The 13,932-nt window shown below is 38.6% G+C and overlaps 1 protein-coding gene and 1 non-coding gene across 2 annotated transcripts in view; both read right to left on the bottom strand.

The window, feature by feature from the left end:
• Positions 1-10,951, bottom strand: part of PRPF39 (pre-mRNA processing factor 39) — a 32,069-nt gene extending 21,118 nt beyond the window's left edge. Inside the window, exons 1-2 of the mRNA XM_012456284.2 lie at positions 10,837-10,951; positions 161-513 (exon numbers count right to left, since the gene is read on the bottom strand). Of these exons, the coding sequence (XP_012311707.1) occupies positions 161-484 (324 nt within the window). The 5' untranslated portion in view covers positions 485-513; positions 10,837-10,951. The remainder of the gene's footprint in view (positions 1-160; positions 514-10,836) is intronic.
• Positions 6,740-6,805, bottom strand: LOC135270464 (small nucleolar RNA SNORD58). Its single transcript, XR_010338638.1, has one exon. It is a non-coding gene; the product is annotated as a small nucleolar RNA SNORD58 (small nucleolar RNA).
• Positions 10,952-13,932: the final 2,981 nt, after the last annotated feature.

Below are 13,932 nucleotides of genomic sequence, written 5' to 3'. Positions count from 1 at the left end.
TAAACTATTTTCAAGTCTAAAAATGTATCTACCTAATGTTATTCAACTTCATCTGAAAATTATGAGTCGATTTTAATCATAAAACAATAAGGACTACTGTTTCATTATAAATTAATAGGACTTATTTGTTCCTTCTGATACCATTTAAATAGTTACTAACCTCCTGTTCTACATATTGAAGCAAATATACCCAGCCTGTAAAATCCTGAGGATTATTTTCTACAGTTTTCCAAAATTTTTCATATTCTGGAGGGAAATTTGCTTCTGTTTCTGTCAGCATCACTGGAAGGTCCACAGCACTTGCCATTTCACTTTCTTCTGTAGATGCATTTACATTGGGAGAGTCATCAGGTGACTGTTCCATTTCTGTAACATTCATAATCTCAGTACTGAAATCAGCAGGATGTTCTACCACCACCTCTGAACTGTTGCCTGTGCTGCCATTACTAGAATTTCTGTATTCATCCATGTGAGAATTTTGCATAGCTACTTATTTTGTCTTCAGTTAATGATCTGTGGAAACACAAAAAGAGAAATATCTTTCAAATGCCAATACAATTATTTGGCCTCAACAACCCTTTTAAAAAGCCCAATTTAGTATTAAAGAAACATGAATTTGATTCTTAATCTCCCCTACAAGTCAGAATCAGAAGGTTCATTAGCTTTTTATATGATAAATAAAATTATAAATTATTGACAAAACTACCATTTTGTTGTTGGTATTTGAATAAAATCCAAGTAACTATGGATTTGTTACCTCATTCATTAAAAAAAAAAAAAAAAAAAAAAGGACTCTGCCTGCTACTTAATGAAGAAATACTGTTTAAAATTCAATGTCTCTTATTTAGGTAAGAATCTGATTCAGTGCCTGAATACTACCTTGCTATCAATCACTGGAAAACAGCCTATCTCTAATAACTGTTCTGCAGGCTAAAAGTAAAACTGACAAAAATTCTGGTCATGGTTTTAAACATTGCAAAAGGAAGTTCATCACTTAGCTAGGATAAAGTTTTAGAAAAGAGAAAACCATATTGCTTAAATATATTTATGTACTTATGAATTTTAAATCCTGACAGCTAGGTTTCAATTTTATTATAAAAGATACAAATTATGGTTTTAAAAATTAAAAAGTAATTTTTAAAGTGAATAAAAAACACATTTAAAGAGCCAGACATGGTGACACAAAGCCGTAGTCCCAGCTACTCAGGAGACGCTGAGTCAGGAAGATCACTTGAGCCCAGGAGTTTGAGGCTGCCTAAGCTCTGACCATGCTACAGTACTCCAGCCTGGGCAACAGAACACCACCCTACCTCTAAAAAACATATTTGAGAAAGGCTTACAATCTGGATAATAACTGCATAACATATTTAAAATTATGTCATCTAATTTTTAAGGCTATAAGATAAAGAATTATCGCTTTAAGGTAGTACCACAACGTATTTTCATAATTACCTTCATCTCTTTCTCTAACAGCTTAAATGAAAACCAAATCATTAAATTATAGGGCATGTCTGGTTTTTTTTTAAATGAGGGATTATTCTCAAAATTAAGCAGACTATAAAGTTGATTTACTCTTAAAATATACCTGGAATACACTACTACTTAATATATTAATAGTACAGTTCATTAAAAAGATGATTAAAACTGTAAAGACAATAATGCAAAGGAAGAAATGCAAATGACCAATAAATATATAAAAGGATTATATCTTTACTAATAAAGATACAAACCAAAATGATGAGTGTACCACATACCAACTGTCAACTGAGCATATTTTATACTATGGGAATCATCAGAAAAGGTCAAATATTTGTTTCAGGGCATTCATTACCAGCACTGTCGTACAGCAAAAAGGGAGGGTATATTAAGAAAAAGATGCTTTAATAAATGGTATACTTATATAATGGAATAATAAGAATTAAAAAGGAAATATGTATATCTGCACTGATACAGAAAAATATCCATTACACATACATATATTATACGTGTGTGTGTTTGTGTGTGTGTGTGTATAATTCTTATTTTTTAAAATGGAGTCCTGCTCTGTTGCCCAGGTTGGAGTGCAGTGGCACAATCTCGGCTTACTGCAACCTCTGCCTCCCAGGATCAAGCAATACTCCAGCCTCAGCCACTCTAGCTTGGATTACAGGCACACACCACCATGCTCAGCTAATTTTTGTATTTTTAGTAGAGACAGGGTTTCACCATGTGGTCCAGGCTGGTCTCGAACTCCTGACCTCATGTGGTCCACCTGCCTTGGCCTCCCAAAGTGCTGGAATTACAGGCATGAGACACCTCGCCCAGCCAGTATTTTAAAAATACATATATATGCATACATACATGCACTCACAGATTTGTAAGGATTTACACCACATAAAATACAATGAAACTGTCAGCTGGTGTTAACAGTTGTTTTCCATACAAAAGTGAGGTATGCTTTATTCTTTTTGCTTATCTGCAATTATTTAACTGAATTGGGTGGAGAACTTTTCTGCTATTTTTTTAAAAAGCCAGCTATAGCTTGACTGGATACTTTTTTTTTTTTACAATTTTATGACTACCATACTTTAAAAATTTGGGTTTCATTATCATCTATGCAGAAATTTGCAAATCTAGCTCCAAACAAGTCAACTAGTAAGCTGTTTAAAACTAATATAGCTTCCTTACCTACTCCAGTGATTCTGAGGTCTAGGTAAAGGCCAAGAAAGTTATACTTCTACCAAATAATCTAAATAATTCCAAAAAAACAGAAACTTATTTGTGGGTAAACTCTGAACAGTGTAACTTCTGGATCAAATAATAAGCATGTATTAAATTTGGGAAGATGCTAACGATTTATCTCTGGAAAAGTTGCGCTAGTAATCTGGCAGACACTTTTAGTTGCCTACCCAACATCCCCTCTCACTATTAGTAATTTCCTTACTAACAAAAGACTGATTTCATTCAAAGCAGCAATATAATTAATCTCATGTAAGTGACCAGAAAACTGAAAAGAACATCTGCTGCAGAGCTCTGAGAAAGATCCTGCTTTTTTGATAAGAAGGGACAATCACAACTAATGTGGTTCTTCCTTCTACCAATGTATTCTTACCTTGGATTTGACCATATCTGAAACAACTTATGTACATAAAGTAGTCTATAAGGGATTGACCAAGAAAATTAAGAAATACCAACCCTGACATCATCAAGCTGCTAACAAAATGCCACCTTCCTATTGTGTGAGGAAATAAATTCCTATTTGTTTAAACTCCTATCAATATACAAGTTTTCTATAACTTGGAGACAAAATGAATTCCTAACCAATTCACCCATCAATAGTGCATGAGACTATCCATTGCTTTATATCCTCATCAACACTAGGTATCACTTGCTCATCCAATTTTTTTTAACAAAGTAGCACCTCATTTTGATTTACATTTCTTTACGAGTGAAGTAAAATTTTTATTTCTTTTTTTCGTATTGCCTTTTCACATCTTTTGTCCATTATTTTTTGTTCATTACTAACTTTTTTCTTATTGGTCTGTATACACTCTTTGTAAACTAAGAAAATCAGATATTTGCAAAATACATTGTAAAGTGTTATTATAAGTTTGTTATATTAGTTTTACATTTGGGGGCGTGTGTGTGTGTGTGACCTCTCTGAAATTGTGACACAGATACAAAATCCAGATTTTAAAATATTTTCACCATTTCAAAATGTAGCATGCTTAGACAAGGTGGCTCATGCCTATAATCCCAAAACTCTGAGAGGCCAAGGTGGGTGGATCGCTTGAAGCCAGGTGTTCCAGACCATCCTGGGCAACAAAGTGAGATTCTGTCACTACAAAAAAATTTAAAAATTAGCTGGGCGCAGTGGCGTGTGCCTACAGTCCTAGCTACTGAGGAGGTTGAGGTGGGAGAATTACTTGACTGACCAGCAGTTCAAAGCTGCAGTGAGCTACAATCACTGCACTCCAGCCTTGGAGACAGAGTAAGATTCTACTAAAAACAAGAAAAAAAAGAAAAAGAACAAAATAGTATGAAGCCATTTTTTTTTTCCTAAGAGAGAATACATTTTAAATGTTAAATCAAAAGATCTTCTGAATCTGAATGCCACTGGAAGAATCAGCTATAACCAGGTAAATCTATGGAATATACAAAAATATGAATGGAAAAACTGGGACACGGTGGGAGGGGGAGATGTAGACGAAAAATTTTCAATGCCTGATGGAGGTCCAGCATTATATTACATTCCTTGTAGTGACATATCAGTGTAAGATAAAGTTCTCACTCACTAAGGTCTATTGACCATGTAGAGAAAGAGCAAGCACACAAAACACACCACACACACATTTAGAGATAAGCTTTCAAATGAAGTAAAGTCAAAGATTAGAAAAAAGTCATTTGAAAACGACAGTAATCAATAGATGAAAACCTTCATAAAATATAATTAACTTTGAAAAATCATGGAATAATGGATGAAGAATGGTAAACTATTCTAGAATGTGGAACAACCCATTAAACAACTCTTCTTGACAGCAGACAAGAAGGTAGAAATGATGACTGGAAAGGTAAGAGAGAGAAAGAATGACCAGAATGAAGCGGTTGGTACTGAGAAGTAGAAGGGTAAAAGCAGAATAAGTAGCAGACAGCCAGATTATGGACACGAGAATTTGAGAAGAAATTATACAAAATGCAAATCTAGCCAATGCATAACAAAAGAGAATCCAAAGTATTAGACTACCAGAAAAAGAAAAAGTAAGTTCCCTTCTAGTTGAATGAATGCTTAATGTCACAACTTTTCCAAGTTTAACCACTTCAGGCCCTAGGAAAAGGCAAAGTAACTTGTAAACTTATTTTGCTTTTCCTCCCTTCCTTTAAAGAAAAAGATACATTTCAAGATTAATTTTCCACATGCAAATTAGTCATCAGTATGTGGTTTTATATTTCAGAGCTCAGTTTAAAAACAAAAAACACTATAGACTAATATATTCTGAGTCATTAACTAGCTACCTCAATCTAACTTCATACTTGAGACATAAGGGTTTCTTCTGGAATCAGCAAATTTACCACACCCCTGCATCTTCAGAGACTGTCAATTACTCCACACCCTGCAATCACAGCGTTGTAAAAAGATTTAAGAACATCAGCCTTATGCTTATAGAGATCATTTTGATAATTACTTCATAAATCACAGAGCCAAAATAATACACTAAAGTTATTTTTTAGAGTTACTCCGACATATTCTTTATATGTCAATCATTACCAGTTTACTCTTAACGACAACCAACAACTTTCAGCTAGCAACATAAAATGGGAAAGGGTACAGAATAGCTATTAAAAGAAAGAAAATGGGCCAGGCCTGGTGGCTCCTGTCTGTCATCTCACCACTTTGGGAAGGTGAGCAGGCAGATCACCCATGAGTTCCAGACCAGCCCGGGCAACATGGCAAAACCCATTCTCTACAAAAAATTAAAAAATTAGCCAGACGCTGAAGAGGGAGGATTGAGCCTGGGGAGTCAAAGCTGCAGTGAATTGTGATCGTGCCACTGTACTCCAGCCTGGGCGACAGAGCCAGACCCTGCCTCAAAAGAAAGAAAGAAAACAAGTGTGACACTGACATAAAAACAGCCAAATAGACCAATGGAATAGAAAACCCAGAAATAAACTCCCTTGTCAAATGGCCCTCAACAAAGTGCTAAGACTATTCAATGAGGAAGGGATCATCTCTTCAAATGGTGCTTGGAAAACTGAATATCCACATGCAATAGAATGAAGTTAGACCCTCATCTTACACTACACGTAAAAATTAAGTCAAGATGGAGTAAAGACCTAAATGTAAAACCTAAAACTATAAAACTCCTAGAAGAAAACGTAGGGGAAAGCTTAATGATACTGGGTTTGGCAATGAATTCTTGGATAATGCCAAAAGCACAGGCAAACAAAACCAAAAATAGACAAACAGGACGATATCAAACTTAAAAGTCTTTGTGCATCAAAGGACACAATCAGCAGAGTGAAAAGGCAACCTACAGAATGGGAGAAAATATTTGCATATCATATCTCTAATAAGGGGCTAAGTAATCATCATCTCTCCACTGTATCAGTAATTTTTAAACTGCAGATTGCTTCAAACCAGTTTCTTATCCCTTCTTCAAATGGAAAATAGAAAAAAATTTAGCACAGCGCTTTGCATAGTAAAAGTATATTGTTTTATGATAGTTTAATGTAATAATACACATACACATGTAATTCAGCTATTGTATACTGAGTTGCCTGGCACACAAAGACACTCATTACTTAAGACTTAAGAATGAATGAAGAATATAATCTGCACTGCTCTAATTTCAATTACTAGCTATCAATGATAATAATAGATGATATTTATTGAGCAAATATTTTGTAAATGCTACCTTCCCTTTTAAGGATGACAAAACCAAAATTCACTGAGGTTAGACAACTTGTCTAAATTTATACTAATGGTAAGAAACAGAGCCAAAATTCAACCTCATCCTAACACCAAAACTCTTGCCTCTTCTCTACTAACTTGTACAGCCCAGAGATTCTATTTCTGTTGAGTTTTATTTTCTGTTTTTTTCCAATTCCACTCCTTTCAGCTTCAGAACCTTAGTATACGCAGTTTCTTCTACCTGGATGCTTTCTTATTCCTTTACCCCACCCCACACTCTGACTCAGTGCCTTCAAACTGACTAAAGCCTAATCTTCTGGGCAAAGTTTACTTTCTAATTTTTTTTCAACAATTGCTCAGAGGGTAGTTGTTTTCATGATTAATCCAAAATTGACATAAGAAATGCCATCATCACAGTGGGCCAAGTTTAATATCACTTCCTGAAAATTGTCCTCATACCCCCAAATAAGTTAGGTTGCCTCCAATCATGCCCCCACAGCATTTTTTTCTCCATAGCACATAACACATTTGTGATACTTGTTCAATGTGTATCTTCTCTACCAGATTACATGTTTCTTGAGAGTAAGGACAAGACCTACCCATACATAAGGATATAGTACACCTGGAGGCCTAGTATACACTCAATTCATTGAACACTAAACAAATAACAGTCTTCAGTCATCCATACTAAAACCCAGTATACTGCTTTCATAACCATATGGAAAGTGGTAAGTGTTTGGGCTTTAGAGGCCAAAGAACAGACTTCTGGCTACACATTAGGGAACTGTGAGCCAATTACATAACCCCTCTAAGCCTCATTCACAAAATAATCAAACATATCTTGGTATAAAAATGAATGATCCCCTACCCCAAAATGTATATAATTATGATCTGTCAATCAAAAATAATAATACACTCTGGGCCATGCATGCAGTGGCTCACACATGTAATCACCTAGCACTCTGGGAAGTCGAGGTAAGAGGACTGCTCGAGTTCATGCGCTCAAGATCAACCTGGGCATCAGAGGGAAACTCCGTCTCCACAAAAAAATTTAAAAACTATCTGGGTATGGTGGCACATGCCTGTGGTCCCAGCAACTTGGGAAGCTGAGGCAGGAGGATTATCTGAGCCCAGGGAGGTAGAGGCTGTAGTGAGCCGACCATGTCAGTGCACTCCAACCTGGGCAACAGAGCATGATAATACACCTTAAAAAATTAACTATCCCCTTCTTTCCATTCACACTACTAATGTTATACTTTAATTATTTTCTCTCCTCTAGATCAATGTTTTTCAAACTGCAGATTGCTTCAAACCAGCTTCTCTTTTTATTTTTTTTGAGAAGGAGTCTTGCTCTGTCACCAGGCTGGAGTGCAGTAGCGCAATCTAGACTCACTGCAACCTCTGCCTCCTGGGTTCAAGCAATTCTCCTGCCTCAGCCTCTGGAGTAGTTGGGACTATATAGGTGCACACTACCACAGCCAGCAAATTTTTGTATTTTTAGTAGAGACGGGGTTTCACCATGTTGGCCAGGATGGTCTCTATCTCTTGACCTAGTGATCCGCCCAGTCTCAGCCTCCGAAAGTGCTGGGATTACAGGCATGAGCCACTGTGCCCAGTCCTCATTTTTTTTTTTTTTTTTTTTTTGAGACGGAGTTTCGCTCTTGTTACCCAGGCTGGAGTGTAAAGGTGTGATCTCGGCTCACAGCAACCTCCGCCTCCTGGGTTCAAGCAATTCTCCTGCCTCAGCCTTCCGAGTAGCTGGGACTACAGGCATACGCCACCATGCCCAGCTAATTTTTGTATTTTTAGTAGAGACAGGGTTTCACCTTGTTGACCAGGATGGTCTCAATCTCTTGACCTCGTGATCCACCCAAATCGGCCTCCCAAAGTGCTGGGATTATAGGCGTGAGCCACTGCACCCAGCCCCTCATTTTTTAAATATAGAAAAATATATATACCAGAGTGCATGCACACATTAAGGGCATATTGTTGAAGCACACACAATTTAACTGTTTACTGAGTTAGTGATGTCCATGAACATCTTATTGTGGACTGCAGTAAAAAATTTTGAGAAACACTGCTGCACTACTGCTACAGATAAACTAACATTACTTGAAAATTAAATTCCCTGATAACAGCTCAACAGGAGTAAAAGGAAAATAAATAAATAAATTCATTGAGAAAGAGGCCTTATCAGTTTTGTTCACTGCTGTCCCCCTAGAACCTAAAATAATACTTGCTATGTAACAGCATAACATCTCTGAATGATATATCCAGTCCCAACTTAACTTTCCAAAATCTTACAATACTCCTCCTCATTGCCATTTCCAGAACCCCTTAGATTCTTCCTTCCTGAGCCTTGACACAAGCTGTTCCCCCAGACTAACAAAAGTCCTCCTTTTTTCAACTCACCAAACCAGTAGATTCCTTTTCACTACATACATTACACTTTATTATAAAATCATGATAGGCACAAAGTACACGAGTATAAAAGGAAACATAAAGTGATTATGCAGTATATAAAAAATACATTTATCATACCTTTCACGTTTAGTATAGTTATGACATACCTTAAACATTTCTGTGGCAATTATGCCATCCTAAAATTTAAAAGGTCTTTTGGAGGATAACTTCAATTACCAACACTTAATTAAAAATGGGACATTTGATCTAATATCTTATTTTTTTTTATTATCTATATGCCCCTTATTCCTTTAGATGTACTTAAAAATTATACTACTGACTATTCTTTTTCACAAACAGAGCAATATATAAAAATCTGAAGTCATCACTAAAGACTGAAAGGAGTTTTGGGTAGAGCAAATCAAGTAGCTTTGCAATACACGAATCACTTTGTGTCTCATTCACAAATAAGGCAATCTAGAGATTTGGGATGTAGGAAGAAAAGAGACTATCATAACCAACGGTTTTGGCGGCTGTTTTTAGGGGCAAAGTAGGCTAAGTAGCCACAGGCGGACTTTTTAAAGTCTCCACATACTAAGCACTGTGTTCTAGAAACTAGACTTTGCATACGTATTTACATAAATGTCTACCTCATCTTCAGATCTTTGGAAAACTTACCATTTGGCTGGAACTATACTACTTTCTTCCTCCTTTGGCTACTTTCAATTTTTTTAAAAAGTCCTATCTTCCATGGAGATTTGTTAAAACATACCACAGAAAACAGCACACACAATTTTTATCATTTGACATTTGACTTTTAAACATCATCTTTCTTATTCAATTATAAGATAAGAAAGTAAAAATATTCTGAGACTTTAAACAAATAGTGTCTCCTACCATCTACTTTTAGACATCTATGCTCAACCCCTACCAGAATTCTCAATCTAAGTACTAGTCTTCTTTAACAGAACTCCTTTACAGAACTCCTTTCCACTACTTTATCCTTGCTAAAGAGTGAACAGTGGAAAGTTCCAACTTTTGCAACTGTAGAATGAGGTTATAAATCTAAAGGGAGGAGGGAAACCTGACAGTAGACGCTTGTTCTTTTCACTCCATTTAAGCTCCCATAGACCCAAAAACACTTAAGTTCCAACATGAACTCTATACTTCCCTGTCCGAAACTTATTTCTCAAGTCTCACACTTTCTCAGCTGTAGCAAATTTTATTTCTGAACAGATTAAATCAATTGCTAAAGAAATAATCTGAAGTCCTCAAACAGAAGGCCAAATGAGTATCACAAGAAAAAATAACATTTGAATCGGCATAAATTTACATGGTATTATGGCATCATCAATAATACACTGAAGAGTATTATTTATTAACTTCAAGTATTAATTAACATAAAGATGTGATTTTAGAGTGAGAAAAATACCAGTGCTGGTCTCTAATTACCAAAGTTGAACATTCTTAAACAAATTCCCTTAAAATATCTTACCAAGATATTTGATGTCTGTTTTTTCTGTTCTACCCTATCCTGCCAAAAGCCTAGAGTGCTGTGACTTAGGGTCGCTAAAGTGTTGCTCGTGTAGTCAGACGGCAGAACGCGCTCTACAAGGCGTTCAAATGCCTTAGTAATAGAATGTATATTGTATCTTCCCAATCCTCTGGCGGCTGCGAATGTGCTCCTTGCACTTCCAGCCATCCCAGCCTCACTGTGTTCCAGCTCCGGAGAAGCAAGGGCTTTAGAATTACCCCCAAATCTCTTCCTAAATCCAGGCGAAGGAGGCCCAACACTTCCCCACCCTACCTAACGCACCCCACAAGTGAAACGTGTGGTCTAAGAAAAAAATACCTTGCACCGCTCCACCCAACAGGTGGGAAGGAGAAAGGAATGGACAGCTGGGCGCTGAGTCCGAGCCAGGCCTTAAACAGGGCGGGAGAGGGAGGCCGCGGCCCCAGCGCGGCCTGAAACCCGTCAGGCCCCTTTTTGTCCCAAGAACCACCCTCCACCCCCAGCTAATTTCAAGGAGCCCGCCCCAGCAGACCTTACGAAGGATGCCACTCGATGCCATGAGCCGAAGCCTGGGACGACCCTAGCCGAAGAAGGTACTACACCGCCTCAGTCCCCACAGCCACCACAGCAGCCGCCACCCGCGCCACGGCCGCCTGGTCCAGAGCACGATGCGCATGCGTCGGTGTCCCGGGAGGCGAAAACGTCACGTGAGTCCTCAGCGCGCAGGCCTGGCCCTCACTGGAATCAGCCCCGCCCTGCAGCCTCGCCCCGCCTCCAGGGAGGGCGGGGACCGCTGCTCCCACCTGCTTTTCCCTGTGGTAGGGACTTCCCAAAGGAAAGAAGGCTGATTTAGGGCCTTTTACACGCCTGATCTGAAACACAGCGCCCTGATGCCTCCCCTGCAGAAAAGGTAAAATGTCATTTTTGGGGGCAAATCTAAGGTTTTCCCAACAATTGTTCAAGCTTTCACACTAAAAAATGTACCTAAAAACGGGCAGAAATTCAGCGTTAAACCCACAAATCTCAACATGATGTAGACCCTGGGCCCAATCGTTTCCTGAAAACTAAACTGTGGACTTAGGGGTTTGGAGAACGTGCTATTGTTAAAGAAAAAAGTATTTAGTGACTCTTGTTAAAATACAAAAAGGCCGGGCGCGGTGACTCACGCCTGTAGTCCCTGCACTTTGGGAGGCCGAGGCGGGTGGATCACGAGGTCAAGAGATCGAGACCATCCTGTTCAACATGGTGAAACCCCATCTCTACTAAAAATACAAAAATCAGCTGGCCATGGTGGCGCGCGCCTATAGTCCCAGCTACTCGGGAGGCTGAGGCAGGAGAATTGCTTGAACCCAGAAGGCGGAGGTTGCAGTGAGCCGAGATAGCGCCATTGCACTCCCGCCTGGGTAACGAGCGAAACTCCGTCTCAAAACACACAACACACACACACACACACACACACACACACACGAGGACTTTATTCAGGACCATCGCAGTAGGTATAGGGACCACTAACTGCAGTGGAGACTTATGAGTGGGGAAGAGATATTGGGCTCAACTCCCGGTACAGCATGGGCAAGTGGAGATTTGTAGCCAAGAAGTGTTAAGTGAACGGGAAATTACTAGGAGGAAACATCAGGGTAAGGGGAATTTTGGCTAAACCCACCTAATAGGATTTTTGCTGAAGATAGGCCAAGATAATCAATCAGACACCACCTGGGGATGATGGAGGCTGAGGAACCTGAACAGATATTGATGATGATCAGCTAGCAAGGATAGGGCTTTATTGTTAATCTGACTTAGCACACTTCTTTGCTAAAACTGGATTTTACCAAAAAAGTGTACAGAAGAGCCTAGCAGAAGATGCAGAAGCCTGACTAAAGTTTGGCCAAGCAAAAAACAACAACAAAAAAAACCCAAAAACAAAAACAAAACTTTAAAGGGATATGTTATTCTCTGGACAAATTGAGAGGAGCTGTGTGTTGACAATCTTAGCAGTCCTCTTCAGTTGTACTGCCGTCTCCACTTTAATTTAAAAAAATTTCTTTCAGCCATCGCCACTTTAAGAAAAAAAAAATTCTTTCAAATCTGACCTCTCTCCCTTTAAGATTCTGTTACACTTGTGCCCCTGCATTCACCCATCATTTACCATGTAATCTCTTGTTCAAGGTGGAGTAGTATTACTACTGGGCTCCAAGTTCCTCATCTGGTGTCTGTCTCCTCTGGAAACAATTATCTGCAAGACGATATTTCCTGCCACCAGCACCTTTCCTTCCAAATAGCAAATTCAGTCTTTTGTTCTACCTTTTACTTTCATCAAACTGCACCTAGTTGTAGCTTTCCCTTTCCATTTGCCCCTTCAACACTCCAAGCTAACTTTTTTGAATTATCTGACAGTGTGGCCAGGTTTATTTTTTTACAGGTTTAAACAGCACTTTTAAAATGTTTCCTATGGGAAGAATAGTCAAGGGAGTGGTATGTTGGGAAGACAGGCCAGAGTTTGCTGGTGGCACTGTTACACAGTGACTGGCAAGACCTTCACTCCTTTTCTGGTTCTTTGGTCTTTCCTAAGGTGGCCTCAACTTCTTCATCAGTAAAAAAGATTATCTCTGAGCTATCGTTCACTCAAATAGCCATTTTGTAAAAATCTACTTGCTTCTTCAATTCTTCAACTATATTCACTGTGGATTCATTGTTGTTCTTTATCTAGTTTTTATATTTTACCTTTCAAGCCAGTGTATGCTTGAAAGGTAAACAAAGAGGTTTAGTGGACTCAATTCCACGTGGTTGGAGAAGCCTCACAATCACAGCAGAAGGCAAGGAGGAGCAAGTCATGTCTTACATGAATGGCAGCAAGAAAAGGGAGAGCTATTTTACCTTTCAAGCCAGTGAGTGTGCTATTGCTCTCACTCCCCTGCTTAAAAACCTAAACTTTTAGAATGGAAAATGCAGTGTTTCATAATCATGCCAGCCTTCTCACTGTTTCTGCCTCCCCATAACTCCAAAGAACCTACTGTTCCCACAGTGCTTTTATGTGTCTAAACCTTTACGTGGGCTCTTCTCTTTGTCTAAAATGTAATCCCCACTGGCAGAAACACACATTATCTTAAAAATTGATTTAGCCAGCTGGGCACGATGGCTCACGCCTGTAATTTCAGCACTTTGGGAGGCCGAGGCAGACAGATCACAAGGTCAGGAGTTTGAGATCAGCCTGACCAACATGGTGAAACCCCATCTCTACTAAAAATACAAAAATTATCTGGGTATGGTGGCACGAGCCTGTAATCCCAAATATTCAGGAGGCTGAGGCAGGAGAATCACTTGAACCCAGGAGGCGGAGGTTGCAGTGAGCCAAGATCATGCCACTGCACTCCAGCCTGGGCGACAGAGGAAGATTCCATCTCAAAAAAAAAAAAAAATTGATTTAGCCTTAGTTGACTTTTTAAAAATTGTTTGTCACAATTATAAGCTTTGGGAAGAAAAAAATATACCAAATGCTGTAGTTTAGAGGGTGGTGAGTTCTAAAAAACAATGCTTAAAGTCATGGGATCTCCGAAACAGAACAAAGAAATCAGACAAATGGGAAATGATGTTATTTATTAATGTATTTCTTCCATTTGCCCCTCCAGAT

Source organism: Aotus nancymaae, unplaced genomic scaffold (genome assembly GCF_030222135.1).
Source record: "Aotus nancymaae isolate 86718 unplaced genomic scaffold, 86718_ANA_hifiasm-v0.15.2.pri h1tg000062l, whole genome shotgun sequence".
NCBI lineage: Eukaryota > Metazoa > Chordata > Mammalia > Primates > Aotidae > Aotus > Aotus nancymaae.
The sequence above is the reverse complement of the archived record's forward strand: the minus strand, read 5'-3'. Positions and strand labels throughout refer to the sequence as shown.